This window comes from Seriola dumerili, unplaced genomic scaffold (genome assembly GCF_002260705.1).
Source record: "Seriola dumerili isolate Sdu_G_001 unplaced genomic scaffold, Sdu_1.0 BDQW01000242.1, whole genome shotgun sequence".
Lineage (NCBI taxonomy): Eukaryota > Metazoa > Chordata > Actinopteri > Carangiformes > Carangidae > Seriola > Seriola dumerili.
In genome coordinates, this window is record NW_019174497.1 from 7,074,690 (window position 1) to 7,097,769 (window position 23,080).

The following is a 23,080-nucleotide window of genomic DNA, read 5'->3' on the forward strand; positions in this document are numbered from 1 at the left end:
GGCCTCAGAAAATTAAATGATGTGTTGAGTCAGATTTAACAATACATTAATTTGAAAAATGCATTTGTGCGAAGCAACTTACATCTTACCTGTGCACACTGGTGCATACACATATCAGGGGCAATGTGGGGTTCAGCATGTTTGAAACGTGGACACAGGAGGGAAGGCAAATCAAACCACCAACCCTCTCATTATCACTCACAGATTTCTAAAATGTTTACTGACAAACATGGGCACAACAGCAAATTACTCCTCCATGTGCAGGGATGGTAAACCTGATTTAATTTGCATCATCAGGCCTATTGAGAGTATATCTGTTTTCATACACAACTGAAGCACCCCCACCACACACCTTCATTAATTGATCAGATATCAGATGCATTCTTAATAAAAAAGTCTTTTGGGCACTCTTATTATTGCACATAACTGGATACATTTTGTAAATGAAAATTGAATAGCACATAATAATGAACTACTATTTCTGTGGCTTTTAAATTATTACTCTTTATTTACATATATTTACAGTCAAATTTAGTTTTATTTTAAGTCATTATAAACCTCAAAATATTCAGAAACATAAATATCCACATAACAGAGCAAGCCAAACAAACAAAAAAAATTAATAAAGCTTTGTTGGCAGCTAATGTAACACAGAGTGATTCAAAACCAGTGCATTGTGTAATAATTGTTTTCCAGACATGGCAGAGACCTTCTTCAGCCTCGATGGTCAGATTTACGGGCTTTAGAGAAGTCCCTGAAGGCAGCGCTGGCACTGGCGGTGATCGTTGAGCTCCCCGGAGACTCCATGGAGAGGGAATGAGATGAAATAGGACTTCAGACCGGATCATGGCGGCGCCTCTCGGGCGGGACACCTTACCTGAACACTGGTCTTACGGTGTCTGCGGGGACGGCAGGGTCTTCTTCATCAAGTGAGTGGGATAACGAGCGCTTTATCGCTCCGTCTCTTTCGGTTTGACGGGAGTTGGCGGGGTCTGCTGGTGTTTCCTTCCCGGTGGTGTAACAGGTGTTTTTCTCCCCCCCCCCCCTCCCTTTCTCTCTGTCTGTGTCTGCAGCGATGAGACGCGGACCACCACCTGGCTGCATCCCCGCTCCGGTGAACCGGTAAACTCGGGACACATGATCCGCTCAGGTAGCTAGCTAGACTGGTTATGCGGGGCTGGTTGACCTGCGTTAATTTTCTGTTTACTTTCATGTTTGTGTTCGCTGCTAACTTCAGTGTACATTCAGGGCCCGGCCCAACGGGAGAAAACTTTCAGGTGTCACGAACAAATCTGTGTTTTTATTTCAGACCTACCTGGGGGATGGGAGGAAGGTTTTACGGACGAAGGGGCCAGTTACTTCATAAAGTAAGTACCTCATGTCAACTGCTGCTGCCTGTTATTGCTACGGTCACCTGCGCATTACCTGAAGTTACCGTGCAGCTTAATATGGCTCCTGCCTCTAATTCCCCGCTACTCGCAGGGCTAATTACCGCAGGGACAGTGTGGATTTAAACGGGTGTGACTGGTACTAACCTACTGACCCTATAATGACCCCTCCGCTGTGTTTGAGATGCAGGTGTCAGCTGTATGTTTCTCATGTGCTGCCTTGTCACATTTAGGTCGGTTATTGGTTGCTCTTACAGTATTTCCTCTTTGCCATTTGTGATCTTATACACAGGGGTTAATATGATGTAGATGATTGTATGTGCTACCTTCTTTGGCTCAACTTCATTTTTAAATTATTCTCTTGTTTTGCTCAATTCCCAGAACCACTTTGAATACTTGTTTTGCATACAGCCGTAGCTTGTTTACACATATTTGTCTGTGTATTACTGAATCCTGACCAATGCTGCACACCAACATTTAAGAATAACAGGTACCAAAATATTAGGTGATCTTTTTAAAATTTTGCATCAGGGGTGCAACTGACAATTATTTTCATTGTCGCTTAACCCTTTAAAATACACCCGCCCCCCCTAGGACACTTTGGCCTTGGTAGAGCTACTTTAAGTGTGTTTTGGTCTGTACTGGACTCACTCAACACAACCTTGACAAATTGTTTGAAAGCTCTATTTCTCCTGATTCTACCTGTGCAAAGCATTTCAGGATCCACATATTCCTGCAGCAGCTGTTGTCACAGAATTGGTTCAGACTTCCGGCTGTGGCTCCAAAATGTTTACACACAAAAGGTACTACAGGCCTTGTCCTCCCTTTTTATGCTAATTAAAATTAAAATTCTGGTTTGTAACTGTGCATCTGTCTCCAGTTTACCTCATAAATACTGCAACTGTTTCTTCAAAGCAATTTGTTGTTACTTATTGGTTGACGTAGATGCTGATACTGATATACTGGATAGTATATGTATGCAGTGAATAGGCCTGAATGATTTACTGGTTACTGTCTAACAGAATACACAGTTATGTAAGTCAAAGCAGAACCTTCCACCACAGCCCTCCTGTAAAAAACAAGCCCATAGGTCCTCTGTGCAGCAGGTTATTATGACCCGTAGTTACATTTTGTTGCTAGGCGACATCTAGTGGCTGTAGTAATTTTTACAGGAGCAAAGGGAAAAGTGCGGTGACGTAGTATAAAGAGCGACAAACACAGGAATATCACCCAGGAGAGTGGTGTTTGATTTCCATGTCAAAGTTAACAGTTTATATCGAGTCTTTTATACAAGTTAACCACCTTCTTATTATTGTTACCATGACAACAAAGGTTGTCAAATGTTAAGGAAGTACTTATTTTAACCCAAACTCTGATCTTTTCCTAAACCTAACCAAGCATTGACCGTTTATTATTGTAACCATGGCGATGAAGGTCCGGTACGCCGCTGTTGGTACAGACTGCGTGTTTATTATTGTAACCATGTAGGGGCGGTGTTTCAGGAAACGCTCCTATGGGTCTTACCAGAGGGTTGAAAGGGTTGGAGAACTTGTAATTTTGCTCTGAAGATTTCAGTAGCAGCTTGCAGTGTTTATATGCAGTGCAATTTTTAGTGTAATTTGTTTGCAGTTTGAATTATCAGTGTCAAAAATGCAACATATCCAATATCAAAGTAATTCACCAGAGGGTTCAGAAAATACAAACTGTTGTGAAGTGATGCTTAAATTGACTTAAATTGGAATGGGATTATGTGTTTATCTTTTTCTTCCCTTCTGTTTTCCTTATTTGCTCCTTATGTCTTGTTGCTATTTATTTTTTTATACATTTATTTTTTATCTTTGATCGTTGTTGGACTCATCTTTCTTCCCTATTCCCCTTTTTGTAATTTCCTCTTTGATTTTGGATGGTATAACTTTCAAAGACACAGTTGAAACAGATTCAGGAATAGTGCTGCTTAAAGCCATGATTTCTCTCCAGCTAAGTAAAGTTGATCATTATTTTTGTATGATTATTTATTTTACATAATTATCTCCTGGGCCTATACACTTATTGTATACCATTGCAAACTCATGGGGTGCGTCTTTTCTTCTCATTATGACTCATGTATGCAAATGCCTCATTGTATACTATAATGTGCTGTGTCAAAACTAATAAAATGTCCCACAGCACAGAGGGACAAGTGTTCAGAACAGTCCTCTGAGTTTAATATTTTGCAGTATACATTTGGACTTAGTCATACCTTGACATACCCGGTTGGCATTCATGTTTTCTTCTGTGTGTGGGTTTGTTTGTAAGAGTCCTTGGTGGATAATTGATTACCAGCTGTGTCAGTGAGCGGTTGGTGTTGTTTTCACCTTGTGACCGTGTGTGTGTCATCATGGTTAAATGTGGTCCTGGAATCACCTGCTGTAGCAGGAACTGCCACAGAGGTGCTTTTCAATACTTTTGTAACTGTTTGTATGTCTGTCAACAAATTTTGTCACTGCAATAGCGTCACAACCGTGCAAGATACAGTTGTGAATCTTTACAGGTGTGTAGTTGAGATCGAAATGAAGGCTAAGTTTGAAGATGGCCGTGGTCCAACCCATGAGTACTGAGTACTCATGTAATAATGTAGTAATGACTCCTGAACGTCAACATGTTGCCAGGCGTTGTGGCTGGTGTGGTCCCATCACAGAATGATCTGTAGTTTCTCTGCTTGTTGAATAATCATGTGTTTCTACTGAAGTGTCTGTAGAGGGAACTTTAACATTGTGACTGTTAGATTTGACGAGTTGATCAGTCAATCTGCTGTTTTCAGGTCCTACCATTTCCTTAAAACTCCCTCAGTGGGCTTTAGTGTTTTATAGCTTGTCTCTGCTGAGCTATTGTGCTGACAGAGATTTAAGTGTCTTTGCAGATAAGAGAGGGCAAGGGTTGGTTATGTTGTTGTTGATGCTTCAGCACAGAGTTTTTTTAAAAATTTTTTTTTTTTAGGGTGAAGCAGTTTTAGATTCAGAGTAAATACTGTCAGAATTCAGGCTGATTGCAAAGTAGCTTGTTGTGTTAGATGTTGTTAATTAAAATTCCTCTGAACCAATCCTTATTTGCTGTCCTGTTTTGCAGTGATGTATGACTCAGACGGTGTGTGTGCGTGCGTGCGTGCATGCGTGCGTGCGTGTGTGTCTTTTTGCTGGCACTCGTTGAAAAAATACATGAAACATGCAATTACTGTGTTTCTTTTTCAATGAATCCTGCCATTTATGCCATTCATTTTCCCTTGTTTAGCCTGATCATCTACCCAAAACATACTCCACAGTCTAATTGGCCATCAAGCACTTACCAGGCAGTTGTTGGTTTGTCAGATTTAATGTGATGTTTGGCTGAAATGTTAGCAACAAGTTAATCAACAGATTAGTAATTGAAAAACCTTTGTCTGGTCGAGGTTATGAAATGTGAGGATTTCTTGATTTTTATATCATGTATTGTTTTAAAATGAGTCGCTTGTATAAAATGAGTTTTGAAATATTTGTCTCAAAAGGCAAATAAACAAATAAATCAATATTACAACTTTGCTATTTAAAACAAGACGGTTGAATTCTTGTTCATAAGTATAAATATGGGAAAACTGAGATTAAATTAGTTTATTCTATAAATACATACAAGTCAAAACTGAGACTGAATTGATGCTGACTTAAAGTTAGGCTGGTCGTTAAGGTCTTGTTTAGGGCTGGGTAATTAACCCAAAAAGTATCAAAAGCAACATTTAGGACCTCTCATTGACTTAATCTTGTTCATGTCGGTTCATTCCGTTAATACTTACCCCAGTGCGTGCGTTTATGAACGCCCCCCTTAAAAATATTCTACCTTGTACGGCGTTCACTCAAAGTGAAGCTGGAGATATGGATGACAGGAGTGCAAACAGTGAGCCTCAGTCTACAGCCACGCTAATATGTTTTATGTATTTTATATGTTTTAACGGAGACTTTCAGAAATGCTGCTAGACCTTTTTTTTAGTTCGTTATTTTTAGTAAACTCCCGCCTCGCCTTGTGATTGGGTCTTAACTAAAGACCCAATCTAAACTGGTCACAACTACCAGACAGTGGTGAATACAACATGGATAGCGACCAAAGGTAACAGCACTAATTTGTTTACTCACCTGGAACACAGTCACATTGCCAAATATGAAGAGCACATGGCTCAAAAAAAGAGAGAGACCGATAAACACCACAGTAATCATTCATTAAAGCTTAAAATAATTGTGATAATGGTTTGAGGTCGTATCGTCCAGCCCTAGTCTTGTTATGCACCAGACTTACAGGTAAATATATTGCATATATTTGGCTTGCATCTTGATTTAAGAATAGCTTCATGTCTTCTTTCATATTCAGCAACTTCAGGTGTGAGAGGAAATCCAGAGCGGGGACACTTGTTTTCTGTGTCCTTCTCCAAACTTTTAATCGGCTTATGAATGGTATTTCTTGAACAGAAATAACAAGGTGAAGTAATAACAACCTTGAAATCCAATATCCTATTCACATCGAAGGGGGACTATTTATCTAGAGGCCATGTTTGCATAACAGTCCCCCAGGGCTCCACTGCTGTCTGTTCTGGAGCCTCTTCTATCTGAAAAATGTTTTTCATGTTTTTATTACCAGTAAAAAGAACAGCACAGCTCCCCCTGTGTCTCTGTGTGTTTTTCACTGCCCTTGCTCACTCACAGAGTTCTCGGAAGCAACTTATTCTGAGAAAAAGAAGCTCGGTTTTCTTCTTATCTCAGGACAGTGTCTGTTGATGATGTTGTATGTTACAGTGGACTGGGGATGGTTTCTCTGATGTTTTCTTAAAATCATCATTTCAATGCTGTTAAGAGTAAGATCCTCTTTAGATCTTTCTTATCTCTCATTTCAGATAAATATTTTTTGTTTAAGTGACGACGAGCTGACCACTTGAAGCACACCTTGATCTCCATATTACAGCTGCAGCTATTGCTTTCATTTCTAATGCATCTTATAATCCATCAACTTAACTTTTCTGTCAATCAGTTTCTTTAAATGAATTTCAGCCACAGGGTGAGGCAGAGCTCCTCTTTGAATTAACTTTCTGTTTGATCACTGTCATTGATGCGGACAACACTGATCCAGTTTATATCTAACTGCAACTGACGTAGACTCTGTTGCAACGTCCTGCTCTTAATAATTACTGAATGAATAAATGAATGAATGAATGAAATCAAAAGTAGTAAAAACACAAAAGACCCTAAACGCCTATAACCATTGTGGTCCTGTTAGTAACAAACAGGAAAACAAGAACAACATAGGGCTCGGGCTGAGTATCGCTCAAAAATCTTCGATATCCGCACTTACACCAGTATGTTGAATTCAATACAGATTCTTATCAATGTTTTTTGATACCAATTTAATCAAATTTGAGCAAACAAAAGAATTAAAGCACACATAATGCAAATTTTAGTTTTATGTTTGAGTGTGTAAAGAGATCGGGCTTAAAAGTGTTTGTATAAATAAACAGCCAATCACCAGCATTACTAGATCTTTGTCCAAGCATGCTGCATGCTTATTGGCTCACTGACGCTGATGAGATTTACTCATTTATTTCGTAAGCATCAAATGACGAGGCATTTTTCAATCCTCGATTGTGTGAAACCAATTCGGTCAGTCCGTAAAAATGTATCAAAGTTCGATACCCAACCCTACATAGAACAACTGCATAGATACCAACGATTGCAAACAATACCTGGAGTGGTGAAGTAGCGTGACCTGCATGTTCTGAGGTCACTTCTTCATGAAAGTCAGTTCATGAATTACTGAGAAACCACTGTGAAGTGACGAAGGCAGGTTTTGGCTTAAAGGAAGGTTGCTCCATAGAACAGCTGCAGACTAAAAGGATGAATTTTTACCCATCAAGGTTAAACTGAAACAGATAAAATTAGTTACACTACTCTTGTTGGTTAGCTGTGAGTATCTTTTAATGAATGAAAAGCCATTACTGCAAAGCAGACACCTGACCAATCAGACAGTCGCTGATGCACCTCATCTTGCGATCAATTTGGTTAGATGTTAGTCTACCACTCAACTGGCTTCGTAAACATGTCCTTTGCTTGTGTGTTTCAGGAAAGCAAAATCATTTCTCCTGACGTTAGTGGGTTGTTTTATTTCACTGATGCCTCCAGTACAATGCGCTACACAAAAACAGCTCTGCTCTTGTTCTTTGCCTGGGCTTGCTTTAATAATCCCCACTCATGTCCCCCTGTGGACAAGTGCGACGTAAGTATGAGTTTGGTTTGTTTGACAACTTCTTCCTCCGCGGGCTAAACCCACTCTCACATACCTCTCTTCAGAGATGAGGTATTACTTAGTGTGCGTATGACGTGTGTTTGTCTAAGAGTCTGACTCTTTGTGCCTCTGTCTTGTGTTTGCTCACACTCATACCTACGTAGATGCACACAGACAAGATGCGTGACTCGCTTCCCTCTGAGGGGCCTCCAGATGGGTCCCCCCCCCCCTTATCCTGCAGCCACTCCCAGCAGGGGGCTCCTGGTGCAGGGGGGTGGGGGCAGAGCCGATCAGATCCAAGGAGGGATAAACCTCCTGCAGGAACGTCTGCATGACTGGCTTCACTGAAGGGGATTGAAGGAAGGCAGGGGGGAGAAGGAGGGAGAAAAACACACACACACACGCGCACACACACATGCACACTGTAATGCAAAAAGTGACAGAGCTAAACTGAGAACAAGGGATATCAGAGATGACTGTTGGTAGTAGAGGACAGCTGGTTCAGCCCTACAGGCCTCAGCTCTGTCCTTAGTCATTATCCCACAGCTCCACTAATCTAGAAAGGTGAGAGAGACATGGTCCGTGCCCTGCTTAAAGGCACAATGACTAAGAATTGATCAACAGTCCAATCCATGCTCCAAACAAATAGGAGGCAGCATATTATCTGAAAGTTGGGGTCTATCGTGAGAAACAAGGAAATGCACTTTGGTCTTTGGCGTACTAGGACAGTGAACCTTCATGAAATCCATACGTTTTTACCAGCCCTCTCTTTGTACCTGTCATTCGAAGTGTTCAGCGAGCGTGTTCTGCTCACTGACTAATCAGAACCAGGTTTCAACCGCCACCCTCACCTTGAGCTAACGTTAGCTTGAATAAATCTAACCTCAGCGTAGGGCAGTTGTTGACATGTTGCTGAACCTGCATGGATTGGGAATGACATTTTCCACACAGGTTTACCTTGCATTCTGATTATGTAACTGGTAGGTTGTTTTCTGTGGTGAGTGTTAGACTCCTGATGATGATTTCACATCCCACTCTGCCCCATCAGAAAGACAGGGAAGATGTAATTGTGGCAGGAGTAGAGGATGAGCCACGGGAGATCGAGGAAGGTGAGGGAGAGGGAGAGCAGCTGCAGCAGCATCGATAGCTGAGCTTGAGAAAAGAGTGGAGGAATGTCGCCAAGAGAGGACGACCGCAACGCAGGTTAATAGCTACTCACAGTTACTACTTCTTCATCCTCTCATGTTGGACTAAGGGCAGACTGGATGCTGCAGTGACTCACTGTTGCCTCTTGATGTACAAAGTGGTTTTATGAGACGTGACAGGCAGGGACTAGCTGGTTAGCATTCAGCTTCTCACGTGAAGAGTTTCTTCTTTCCTCTGTTTAATGTTATTGTAAATCACTGAATATCTTTGGCATTTTGACTGTTGCGGGGAAGGCAGTTTGGGTTCTGAGAAATTGTTGACATTTTCACTATTTTGTGACATTTTATGACAAAATGATTAAATGATCAATGGGGGAAAAATCTACAGGATAATTAATGAAAAAACAACAAAAAACAAACGAGTTGCAGCTTTACCTTATCGCCAGATTCCTCTTAAATATGTTGAAGTGGATTGAACAAGAAGCCAAGTATGTTTCATTTATTTTATGTTACACAAGTACACAACTGTGTTTAAGCCCTACATCTCATTCATCTTCTGATTTAACAGTTTGGGTTGAGGAATGAATGAACCTGTTACTTCTAACCTGTGGAACTCTAAATCATCTGCTATGTGGCAAAAGCCGATATTTCCCAAATGAAACATGAGAGCAATGTGATGTAATGCTGTCAGCCAGAGCAAGAGATCACGTTCTTTTAGTATTATATATATATATATATATATATATATATTTAACTTGAATGAAAACAAAGGATGTCACTGATGTCATTTTGGACAATAAAGTTTGTTAAACTATATCCTGCTTTCATTACAAATCTTTTTCACAAATGTTTTTTATATATATATTTTATTTATATATATATATATTTATATCGGCCGATATATCGATATCAGAATATTTTTACTCACTAATATTGGCCTCGACCCCAAATATCCTATATTGGTTGGGCTCTAATTAAAAGCACCACAAATCACATCGGATCAAAAAGAAAATGCAAGATTGATAAGCTAGCAATAAAGAAATACACAGTAGATTAAAATTCTTCATAAAATCAATCAATAAAAAAATGTATGCCTTAATATTCCAACCAAATAAATAGTGAGGAGTCACTGACAGCTACTGTAGATTGTCTTGTCTCTTTATCCAAATTTAAATAAAGTTTTCTTGCAGCTCATAGTAGTTTCTTCTGAATGGCAGTGACACTGAATGACTCAGGGGTTTGCGGTCGTGCAGAGGTAATGCTCTTGGCAGAAACCTGAAATTGGTTGTGTGGTGATTTGAGCGCTGCATGATTGGCAGCGTACGCACAATGATAGTATCACAAAGCCGTGACAAAGAGGCTTATCTCAAAGAAGCTTACAATAATGTCAGGAGTATGGCCCTGCATGACTTAAAGCATTAAGTCTCTGTGTTATACTGACTGTAGATGCCGTCAGGACCACTGTTTTTGTGAATGACTTTCTTACACGTTTTAGAAGGTTTTGCTGAGCAGGTAATCTTTTTTTGTCGGCAAAGTGAGGGTTATATTTTTTAGGATTCAGGCCTTCAGACTGTTCGGCTCGACTGCAGTTTTGGTTGAAAAGACAAAATAGTATGACTTTTAATATTTTGAAAAATACACTGTCTGATTCTCTTTCCTCAGTGCACACTAGGATAGCACTGAATTACAATATCATGAAGCATTCAACCAATAGGAAAAATTACAAAATTACCGAAGAGTCCTGGCAGAAAATATTGCTCTGTCCCTGCAAAGGTGTATCACAGATGTGAGTTGGGCCATGTATAATCTTGATTTCGTGTAAGAGGCGTTTGGCCAGTAGGTGAACTCAGCACTGAATGGACCTAAATATAGATGTGCAGAGAGAAGGTCATGCTGCATTGGATTGAATCCACCTGAACAGCTGCTTTTGAGGTTTTTATTTATTTATTTATTTTATTTTGAAAGGACTTCATCTAATAGGTTACCTTGAAAAACATTTTTTTCTCTATGTGAACCTACTAATAGAACTGATGGCTCATATTAAAGGCGGAAGCACACAGGGTTGGTTTGTGCTCGCCGTCTAACGCTCTTTGTCCTCAAAAGAAAAAAGAGGCTTTGTTTTGCAGTGGAGCCATAGCTAAACCAAAGAACCAACAGTTCCCTGGCAGACAAATAAAGGCTGGAAGAGAAAGCTTTGTCAACAATAGCTTTTCTGTTGTTTTCATTGGTTGAAGGTGCTAACCAGTTTCTGTGTTTGCTTTCGGAACAGCAGGAAAGTTAAAGATTATTTCTAGTAAATGTCAGCCCAAGGACAGTGTTTATATCTAATGTTGTCTTCACTGGCTGTACTCCATACTTAATGATGTTCCCTCCAGATATTTGCTTCCAACACCTGCTTCCCCCACAAAGGACTCTGTTCAGAAACATATGCCAGGATTGTATTTAGCGTTTTTTTTTCCAGACATACTTTCACCTCTCTTGACTGTCATTCAGCTGACTTTAGATTACGAAGGTAAATTAGTAACTTCCAGAAGTGTCAGGTAAATAATTTCCTCACTCTCTTCTGGCTTCATTTCATCTGTTCCCACACACCTTAAAGCTTTTATGTGAAGTCCAGATTGCCAGAATTTTCTTTTTTTTTTTTTTTTTTTTAAACTTGTACAATATGACTTTGACTGCACTTGAAGTTTTAAATGTCACCTGCTGTAGACCTGGAGTGTCATGTAATGCTAAATGGAACACACTTCAGACTTTTTGGTGAATTAAAAAGTCACAGCTGTGTATTGATGCTTGTGGTTTGGCTGGATTGAATAGTTTCACATCACTTTGTTCTGCCAAGTAAAAGCCAAAAGAATAAACACCCTGCAGGAATGTCGGCTCATGACTGAAGTGAATATTTGACGTTTGTTCGCCTTAGAAGGTGAGACCAAGTAAAAGTTTTAAGGAGGATGAGGGAGTGTTTTTTTTTTTTTTTTTGTAGTGAATGACTTTGGAAATAAGATGAGTACATTTTCATCAAATCTAGGAACCTTCCCAAGAGATAGCATCTGCTGAGGCAGCTTCTCTCTCACTTACCCTTTCCCTCTCTTTCACACACTCGCTCTTCCCTCCACGCTCTGTTTCACACACTGTCTGTCGAAAAATCACTGATTTTTGGGCAGTCGTGTTCCCTCACTCTTCTCTCCTGCGTTTTATATGTCTTCAACTGTACCTTCACCTTCCAACTTTTCCTCTCTCTCTCATTTATTTTTCTGTTTTCTCTCTGAGAGGTCAAGAAAACTTGAGACATTTGGAGAGGCATTCCTCAAGTCAGTCCCGAAAGCCAGGACCAGGGTTTTGATCTACAGCTGTGTATCATGATTACAGTTTCAACATTTCAAGGTCCCATATAGTATAAAGTAGATAGATAAAGTAGATGTCCATGTCTTCTTTGATCATAAAGCAGGTGTAGATTCTAGTCCCGTTACAGTTTCATAACGAACCGAAAATATTTTACTATTTCAAACAGCTAAAACCTTATTTCATCGTAGAGCTACGCATAGCGCAGTGATTTGCTCAATCCCTCCTTGCCTGCTTTCTCTCTCACACAGGCACATTGACAACGGACCAACAATAACGCATACATATTCATTTTCATAGAGCGGGGAAGTGAGATCCGATCACAAGTGGTCACTGGAGACACATGTTAATATCAGGTGTGAACCCTCGTGCTTAAAGTGTGATCAGATCACTGAAGACGCATGTAAATGGCAGGTCTGAACAGGGCCACTGACAGTCTGACTAACATAACAATGTTAAATCACAGTATCAGCATTAAATCTAAAACTGAAGGCGTGGCCACCGTTCCCAGAAACACCACATTTTTAATAATGAGATGTAATTTCGTTGTGTGAAATTACATCATTGAATTGAGTGCAATGAAATCACGCAGATACACATGAATGTTTTAGACGCTTCTGATCTAAAGACAAAGAATCATAAATTAGAAATTGAAGCTGTGAGCTTCAGCTGCAGGTATCAGGACGCTCAGTGTAGGTAAGACAAGATGAGAGCAGTGAGTCAATGTTTATGTCTGACTCACTGTATTCATACTGAAAGGCCACAGGGACTCAGTCAGCATCACCACTGGCTAATGATTTATTAACAGTACTTTGTTTGTGTGTGTGTGTGTGTGTGTGTGTACTTAGACACATTCTTCTTTCATTGGTTCATAATACTGAACAAACTGAGATAAAGGAGAAACTGCTTGATTTAAAAGGCTTCTATTCTCTTTACTTCTCTTTAATAGTTTCATCTTAAGAAAAAGCTGTGTACAATTTCTTAATTATTCCACACTTAATATTAACAGCCTTGAAATTCAGCCAGGACTGGGGCTTGTATTTCAGCTGTACCTGATAAATAGCACTTCAGTTTTTCTTGCATTAATGTGTTGTTGCTGAAATGTAGTTAGAGAGTTTGTATTCTTAAAGTAACATTAATGAGAAGCGTCTTTGTTCATTGATCACATCTGACATTTTAGAACAAATTTCTTTTAATCATGTCTGCTTCTTATCTTGTGTCCGATATTTTACCTGTAGACAACAGACTGAGCATTAAAACCTTATGATGGAAAAATGTTGTGTTGTGTTGATTATGCATGCATGGATTTTCTGTACAACCGGTGGTCCTGCATTGTGAAATATTGATCTCTTCCCAGTGTGAGTAATCAACCCATGGGAGTACAGTAGTATAACTTAAAACCATCATCCTCAACCTAATATTTAGTGTCAGTGACAGTTGGTTTGTTGGTTTCTGAAGAGCTTTTTCTGAAGCTGTAAGTTGGCTGCTCTGCCAACGCCATCATGGCAGTGCATGATTAACTCCCGGCTAATCCAAAAATGGCCAAAGAGGTAGGGGCATGTGTGGGGCCGAGACTTCGATGCATGCCATTTAATAACTGTGGCAAGCACACACTCCATTTAGAATCGTTAGTTACAGCTGGCTAATTCATTTGATTGCTAATTAGCTGGTTAACAAGCTAAGATAACAAGCTAGGTATGATGAGAGCAGACACTGATACCTGCTAATGAGTGCTAACATTTAAATAGATATAATACTAGAATTTCACTCACCTCAAAAAACAGGAGCACTGACTGAGCTCCAACATCACTAACACATCCAAGAGGTCACGTTCAGTGACTTGAATTAGCTGAGGTCACACCTAGTAGACAGGTAGCGGCAAGACATTGAGTGGCTTGCCAACTGTGAAAGCACCCACCTGTCTCTCAAAAAAACGTCTGTAAAACTTAAACAGTTGTCATGAAGGGGAAAATAAGCTACGGAAAGAAGTATTTTGTACTAGGCTGTAAACATATTTATTTCTCCTGTAAAGTTGGACATTTTAACATGGAAGTCTATGGGGATTGACTCACATATGGAGTCAGCCTCAAGTGGCCATTAGAGGAACTGCAGTTTCTGGCACTTCTGTGTTGGCGTCATTGTTCAGCCCTGGACGTTGCTGCTTGGTTTGCTGAAAGCTTTTGTCCTAATTCTGATGTTTTAGTCACTAATGGCAGTTTCAGCCGCCAAGCCATCAGTCCGTCTTTTCCTTATCCCTGCTCACAATAGAACCATGTAATGAATAAATTGCTTGTGGAAATTTGCTGCTGATGCAGCTGTAAAGGGAAATATGTTTTTGGCTTTTTTTCCATTTGTACTATTATTTTTACTGTTTTTTCACAGCTGTTTCCCCTTGTTTCCTGTCTTCGTGCTAAGCTAAGTTATCAATTATCTATCACCACTATTAGCACACCTATTGATCTTTTCATCATCAACAGGAAAGCAAATAAGCATAGTTTCAAAAATGAATTGTTCTAAAGTGGAGTACAGTCTGATTTGTACATTTTATTATTGTCAAATAAATATCTTCTATCTCTTGCCCCTTTTCTATTGTCAACCAAACATAAAGTCTGTTTAAATCCATTTGGAAAAGATTCATTTGTCCTGAGTAGGTGGTAATTACTGAACTGTTGTTTTTTTGGTGTCATTGTGAAAGGTAGTGTTAATGACTTTTCCTCTCAACCACAGTTTATTTTCTTCACTGAGTAGCAGCTGTTTTTCTCATCAGTGCTGTAAACGCTGTGGTACTGATCCAGTGAGTTACTTCTGTGTCTCAGTTTATTTGTAGTTAATGTTGCAGATGGTTCGATTGAATGTTTACAGTTTCATCTGTGTTTGTAGAAGTGGAAACAGGAGGTTATTACTGCTACGAACACTCCCATACTAGTTCTATACACTCCAGTAGACTTCGCTCTGACTATTAGATGATGCTCTGCACACGCTGACATTTGCATCAAGTGTGTCGTAACAAAACACCTCCCTGTGGTTGATATGTCCGCACTGTGGTTGCTTGTTTCTTCTAATCCTCTTCAAACGGAGGCATTATTTGTGGAGACTTTTCTCTCTCTTGCCCCCCCCCTTCCTCTACGTCTTTCTCTCCTCACACTGTTATAGACACAAACATTACTCTATACACTCAATTTAGTCCACCATATGCAGATGTGTGTGTATGTGTGTTCAATACCTTCTTTGAAGTTAGTCTGAAAATTGATGTCTTGAATATTTAACCTTGCCCCGGGGCTGCAGTATTAATCCACAGACTCTCACAGAGGATCTGAATACAGCACAGATCTGTCAGGATGATATGTGCTTTATCGTGATGCTTGGTGGGAATGTGAAGGATTGTGGGACAACAATGGGAGTAAGTAGTTAATAGCCACTCGCATCCGAAAAGCTAATCAGAAAGTAATTAAGAGCCTCCCAGCATCATCCGAGATCTCATGAATGTGTTATTGGGAAGAAATGGCACAAAATGATTTTTAAAATGACAACTAGAAAAAGAAACAACATCTCCTATGAAAAGGATTATTTTCCACACCATGACCATGATAACGATATGTCTTCTGTGAACAAAGTGGCAAAAAACTTGTAGCTTGATCTTTGCTAAATGGTAATCCTGTGATATTCTTCTTGTTCTGAATGCACTTGCGTTTCTCAGTAGCAACTCTTCTCTTTGTCGAGTCAGTAGGTCGTGGCGCAGAGTTGAAAAGTTAAGTGCCTTCTTTCTATCATTAGAAATAAAAAAGGAACACCACTTTAGATAATGGTGAAAAGTCGAGTTTCCGTGACAAGTTGTCCTTCAAATAAATGTCAGTCCTGCACGTCCGTACAGAGAGAGGACACTCACACACATATACCATCTATTAAAATATCGGCCACGTCATGAAGAAAGCAGATTTGTGTGCACAACTACCTTGTTTCTCCTGATCGAGTGGGAACAGCTGCATCTGATTTCCTGCGTGTCAAAGGAGAAAGCAGAGTTATGCATGTTATTTCCCTCTCACTGTACTTTATCAACAGCTATTTTACATTTCAGAGAACATTAACCATTTACTGCTTCCTGTGTGTTCACTCTCAGTCTTAGTGTTTAATTCAAACTTGCAAAATTGGATTGTGAGAGTGACAGTGTTCACTGTGAGTCTGTGTGTGTGTCTGTGTGTGTGTGTGTGTGTGTGTGTGTGAGCACAGATATCTGCAGAGATGAAAGGATTGAGCTACATTTTTTACCCCCCATCTATCTACCTGCCCCACTGCCTGTTTGGTTGCTATGGTTACACCTGCCTCCACACTACCAGCATTAAAAATGTGTTTTTCTTTTTCTTTAAGTCCTGATGTCCTTTAAACATGTTTCTCTACTTCAGATTGCAGTTTAGCAAGTCATTACCACTGTCTTCTTTTTTCCTGGTGGCCATCATAGATGTGACATTAGCACTTTGGCATCAACACATCACACTCCATATGTCAGGAAGAACTGAAGAACCCTCCTGGATGAGAGGTGAAAGTTCTTCGAAACGCCCTTCTTGGATAATAATGACCTGATGAGAATCTTCACAGACATATGTCAAGACAAAGGTGCAACACAAATTGAAAGCTTTACTCTGATGATACACAAAGATGACAGCTCAAACACTTATTAAGTTGGACCTTTCTTTATCCGCTCACCATAAGCACCTGGACTGGAGTTCAGCAAATTGACCAAGCTGTAAAGCTTCAGGTTCGGGTTGTATTATTTTCAAATGTAACATAATAAGAATTGTTCTTCTCTCTCTCTCTCTCTCTCTCTCTCTCTCTCTCTCTCTCTCTCCCTCTCCCCCCTTAACTAATCCTCTGTGCCGACAAATGTCATGTGGTTAAAATAGATAAATTATGCCGTCTTCCCACAGGGAAGAGAGAGAGAACATAGTCGATGTATAAATTAGCATGACAAGCTAGCGATCATATAATATACAAATAAAAGAAAAAACTACCAACAAAATGTTTTCTTAAATTTGTTTATTGGATTTTGTACGACACAGAAATGTCAAAAGGTTGCATTATAAGTTTAATTGTACATGAACAATGTTATAGAAAAAGAAAAAGTAATATCAAAAGAAAAGAAAAGAAAACTAAACAGAAAATGTATACGCTGGTCACCAAGTAATCATTATATATAAATATAAAATTCACAAGATAGAAGGGAAAAAAAAGGAACATCCCAAACCCATTAAGGGTGCATTAAAGTGGCTGGAGACTTGATTAAAGCTGTTGAACTGGAATAGCAGCAAAGGTCCCCATGTTTTATTAAATTTGGCAAGTGAACCGTTAATAGTACATCTCATTTTTTTCATTTTACAAAGTAAAAAATGTCCTTGATCCATAAAGAATGGGGGGGGGTGGGGGGGGGGGTTACAGGTGATTTCCACTTCAGTAAAATCCGATGTCTGGCTAATAAGGTAACAAGCAACAGGGGAGTTTCTTAAAAAGCCAAATGATTGAGGGAAGCCCGTTGCATTGTGGAAATGTAATGACCTTATGACAATAGATAACCTCACTGGCTATGTACAGTGTAGAGATTTTTGCGATAGCAAAAAAAAAAAAGTTACAAGAACAATGCTAAAACCATCTACGGTGGATTTGATTCTCTTCCTCCACAGCTCTGATCGAGCCTGCAGAAAGGTGTGTTCTTCCTGGATTGTAACCCAGTGGACTGTTGTCAGGTTCAGCTGGAAGAGATGTTTTGAATCTACCAGCCAGGCTGGAAAAGTTGATCCATTATTGGCTGCAAATGTGTTATTTTTGGATGCTATTCTGTTACATGCTGGTAGTTGACTGCCATGTGTGTTTTGCCACCAAAACTACGGCTTAGTGGCTACTACCTGTATATGTGTTGTGCTGCTGGGCCATGGCGCCTTATTTTGTGTTGGTTTATTGCCATTAGTCATTTTGAGATGTGAGGAAAAAGTTCCCAAAGCAAACGTTGGACTTTGTCTTTGAAGAAGAACTATCACAGTATAGTGTTGGTTTCAGGATCTGAAAGGTTGAGGTATGGGCTGGGTTCTGATCTCGCTTTTAGACCTGTGTAAAACCCAAACATACAGACAGGTGACAAATGGAAGAAAAAACGCAACACAATGTGTATTGGAATCTGATGCCTCCATATAGGACACGAGGAGTGTATTGAATGCAGAATGAGTATGAGATTTATGTGTGTATAGGAGTTTTTCGACAGTGGCATTCATTTTGTTTGACAGAATAATCTCAACTCAAGGTCCGTTTACCAGCTGGTTTTAGGGCTTTTTAAAGGATCTTCATCTAGTGAATGGAAATGGTTCAAGTGTCATCATGTGACCCATACATACATGGAACGTCGGTGAGGTTTACATGGTCTGTGGTGTTGGGCAGGAACGGCCTTGATTGGGTGAATACCTCGACAGTATCAGCCTCAGCATATGCTTCGCTCTCTTTGTGTTCATCGTGCTTTTGACGAACATGGAGCCAATGAAATGAATCCTTTGAGCTACCTGTGTTTCATCATGATTTTTTCCCCCTCTAACCATGTGTCATTTTTCTGTTCAGCCTTACTTCCTGTGGCTGTGAACAGTTGCGACATCTCACCCTCTCGCAGTCTTGTAAAGGATTAAATTCACTTCTGCTTTGCACACCACTGAGTGCTCTCTTATGTTCTCTGCCTTCCCTCGCATCCTTTGATTTTTTTTTTTTTTTTTTTTTTTTCAATCTTCCTCTCTTATCTGACTCTCTAAATAGTAGTTGCGTAACACTTGTGAATACAAGTCACACCACAAGGAATGAACATGAAACAGGCTCGCGGTTCACGAAGGAAGCGTGGCAGAGTAAACAAATCAACATGATCTCTGTCGCCCAGCTGGCTCTGACCACAGGGACTTAAATGTAATGATGAAAAATGTGTTTTTATATCTCCTCTGAATTTGCTGCTCAGATTGCCACATGTCCTTGGTTTCACCTTTTGTGCACTCAAAGTGTGGCTGAATCAAATATCCATATCAAGAAACTGTATAGTGGTTTTTGTAAATAGAAAAGGCGCAGTGTAGTGCAGTAAATCACTGAATTTCCTCTCCAGACATGTTTTAAACTATGTAAAAATGCTCTCTTTGATATTTAATATTTTTTTTACATGGTTTTCCCACATAAAAACTTAAAAAAAAAAAAAAATCAAAAACTGTGGCTGGAAGCACATCTACGCTCACTTCCTTATTGAGAGATTCTGGCTCAGGCCTTGTGCCCCGCCGACCACCGCAGGTGAAAGAGCAGAGAGTATCAAGACGGTTAGAGGACGAGGAGTCTGTTGAGACCAGAACCAGAGACTAGCAGACGTATCAGAACAGTTAGCATAGTTATCATCTTTTATTTGTTTATGTTGTTTGTTAGCTTGTAACTGGCAGTGGCTGACACACTGTTAGCGGTTTTGCTAATGCTAACTCTCCTCTTTGTACTGACATGGTTTCAGATACATAAGTCAATGCAGTTCAAGGTGGAAACACTCAGTCATAGCGTTGACTGATTATTTCAAAAAGAACATCATATGGACATATTAAAAAGGTTTATTTTCATTGGAGGGGGTCTTTAAAGAATTTGCATACAAATTTCAGATATTTTATAAAGAGGCTGTTTTTATTTCAGATGTGTACAGTGGTGTTTTCTCCATGAAAAGTCTGGTACAGCAGCACATGGCGTGCTATGAAAACAACAAACTTCAGATAAGGGAAAAATGCTTGAAATGTCGAGCCTACAAATGGAAACATTGCCCAGAAGCTTTCTGCACTCGTTGAATTTCTCCACACGACAAGCCCACGCATCTCCACAGTGTCGTCTCGCTCTTCTCCACATGACTGGACCAAAAGAAAAGCTTGGCATTGGAAAGTGTAGGGGGTCCATCTGTGCTCCACACTGAGCAAAAGAGGACAGACACAAAGGAGGGATTGAAGGACCCACGATGCAAACAGCAAGTGAGAGAAACAACAAGATGGTTGATACAATGTTGTGGCCCTCAAAGTCTGGCTGGTCGTGGGAGACAGTAGCACTTCTGTCAGTGTAAGGAGGAGGGCGAGACTGCCAGGGCCAGGCCACCAAAACATTAGTGATGCAGCTCAGAGAGAAATCATGTGAGGAGCACTGGGGAGGTCGGAGACAAATAGGACAGGGGGAAGAAGGGTTGACACTGGATGGGAGGGAACAGTGGTGAGAGAGGAGCATGAAGAGATAAGTCAATGTTTAAATACCTGAAAGCAGTGAAAGAGAGAGACTCAACATGTCTGCTAGGCTCTTCCCAGTGTCGTTTAATTGAGATTCTCCTAATTGTAAAATTGGGAGAGAGAGCAGCGGACAGTGTAGCAGGACGACATTCACAGGTGATGAAGAAATCCTGCGAAAAACAGAAGCTAAATCAAAAGTGATCCGCAACTACAAGTGAGAGAGGTTTCAGAGAGACAAAGTCTCCAATCATCCAGCAAAGAGGTTGCTTTGTTGTGGAAGGATGGGTACCTGCTGCAGCCGTGACCCCACACAGGAGGCCGGCCACGAGCTGGTCCCCATCAAACGTCACGCCGCCTGGCCAAGGACGGCCAAGGTGGTCACTAACCTTGACGATCATGAATTCTCCACGTGGGATCTGACGTGTGACATGAGGTAAGCCCACCATGAAACACTGATCCTCAGCACAATGCGGCTAACCGCTGACATCTGTAAGTGTCAGTTTATGGCGGCAGATGTTTTCAGGCGCCGCACCAAGTGGATTACAGCTCGTTAGCTTCTGTGTATCCAGCAGAAACTCAGTTCCCTTTGGTACAGTGCGTAGACGCGAAATAAAACAAGTTGTGTGTGCCGTAGTTTGTCAGCTTTATGGGATTGTAACGGGACACAAGAGACATAAAAGTAGACACACACTGTGTAAGTTGTGGGTGCATCTGTTAGTGAGCTTTATGCTGCTCCAAATGTACACAACTGAATGTGCACACATCCAAAAACACACACACATACACTGAGCGCCAGTTGTGGTTGTGTCAGGGTTTTACTGTAAACACAAACACATACACACTTGCACTGATCCCCAGCTGAATGCAAACATAAGTTTAATTCAGCTTGACAAGGGGTGTATGACAGCTTTACTGGCATGCTCAGCACTGTCCTCAGCCTCACTCAGCTGGGCAGACTGTAAAGAAGGTGGATTGACTCCTGCTGTGGGACACAAGCAACCCTGAGGAAACGGATGACAGAGGAGGACATATTGTCCTAGACATGATTGACTATTACCTGCATTAATCTCTCATTGTCTTGCAGCCAAAGTTGTGACTGAATTCTTAAATCCACACTGAACCTATCATCAGTTTGGCAGACACCCAAGCAAAGTGTTTCTTGTTTTCAGTGCTCGGATGGCTAAACAGAAGCTTTTCTTAAAAATAGATGCTGTTTGTTGTACAATGTAAGAAAAAAAAATCTGGGCCAGATGGAATCTTAAAAAACTGCCCCCAGAAACAATTTGAATTTCAAAACACCTGTGTGAGGATTTGCATCAAACCCAAGTAGCACTATTTTACATTTAGAAAGCTGAACATAGTGAATATGCAGGCTATACTGAGAGGCTAAATGTGCCAGCCAGCTTGATGACCCAGCTCGAGTGTGAGGTTTATTTATTCTTAATCAAACACAGTGGATGGAAATGGAAGTGTGGCAGAGAGCTGCAGCAGCAGTAAGTGTTTTCTTTTATGCAGATATATGAAAGGTAAATGAATGTTCTCTCTTGTTCTCTTTTTCAAAAGCAGGTTTCAAATGATCCAAATGCATAAAAATATTTCATGAAACTAGGAACTTATTTTCAAAATTTAAAATGACAAATTATTCAGTTTGCTTTATTCAATTAATAATATTTGTATTGTGACTCAATATTCTTTTGTGAATCAAACTACTATGATTTTTAAATGTTTAAATTAACACCTTAATCCAGCAAATTAATATTGCATGTCTATAGTGAAAAGTATTTTGACATTTAAGCCTTTATGGTCTCCAAAACTCCATTGCAGCTCAATAATGTCCTTTAATTAAACAACAAAACACACTGTTTGTCTATGCCCTCTAGAAAAACACTTTGAAGCATTTTCAGATATATAGGATTAGAATAGTCTCAATATTATTTGTGTGAACAGATCGACAATCTGTGTGTAAATATGCAATTTGTAAATATAAAACACCTTCCACAAATACAAAAAATACATTTGCAAACTCACAAAAATATCTTGCAAATACACAAACAAATTCTACTAATAAGAAAATATATGTGAATACATTTAATTAATGTACAAATAAATTAAAAATGTTTGTGAATATCTTCCTCACATTTACAACTTTCAAGCAGGCATTTGTGAATCTTCTGTTTGTAATTTGAAAAAGCATCTGTTTGAGTTTTGGGACAATATTTATGTCAATCTGAAGGAAAACCACTTTCAGAGAGCACGTGATCGCCTGCTGACGGCGCCATGTTTGCTTTTCAAAGTATTCAATTAGCAGTTTTTTTTGTTTTTTTCTCCAAATAATGAGCGACAAGTAACTTGCACTATATTAATTGTTGTAAGATAGGACAAGTGACAGCACCCTGTTTGAAGGTCCCATATAGTATAAAGGTCTCTGTCCATGTGTTCTTTGATTATAGATCAGGTCTAGCTTCTATATTAATACTGTGAAAGTATCAAAGCCTCAGTCCACAGAGAAATGCCACAGCCTGTGTTCAGAAACTGAGCCTTAAAACCAGCTGTCAGGACTTCTGGAACTTTGTGATGTCACAACAAAGCAGTCACTGCTCTCAGCGATGCCCCAAGCCCCGCCCACCTGGACCCACCATCCAACCTTGCAGGACTTGGTTTCTCTGAGTGTTCTGCTATATTTTTG

The 23,080-nt window shown here is 40.0% G+C and overlaps 1 protein-coding gene across 4 annotated transcripts in view; it reads left to right on the plus strand.

Annotated features, from left to right (window-relative positions):
- The first annotated feature begins 759 nt into the window (after positions 1 to 759).
- The window catches only part of plekha7 (pleckstrin homology domain containing A7), a 156,605-nt gene continuing 134,284 nt past the window's right edge, over positions 760 to 23,080 (plus strand). For all 4 annotated transcript variants that reach the window (XM_022756028.1, XM_022756031.1, XM_022756030.1 and 1 more), the window contains exons 1-3: positions 760 to 929; positions 1,074 to 1,150; positions 1,310 to 1,367. In XM_022756028.1, coding sequence (XP_022611749.1) covers positions 847 to 929; positions 1,074 to 1,150; positions 1,310 to 1,367 — 218 coding nt within the window. In that variant the 5' untranslated portion in view covers positions 760 to 846. The remainder of the gene's footprint in view (positions 930 to 1,073; positions 1,151 to 1,309; positions 1,368 to 23,080) is intronic.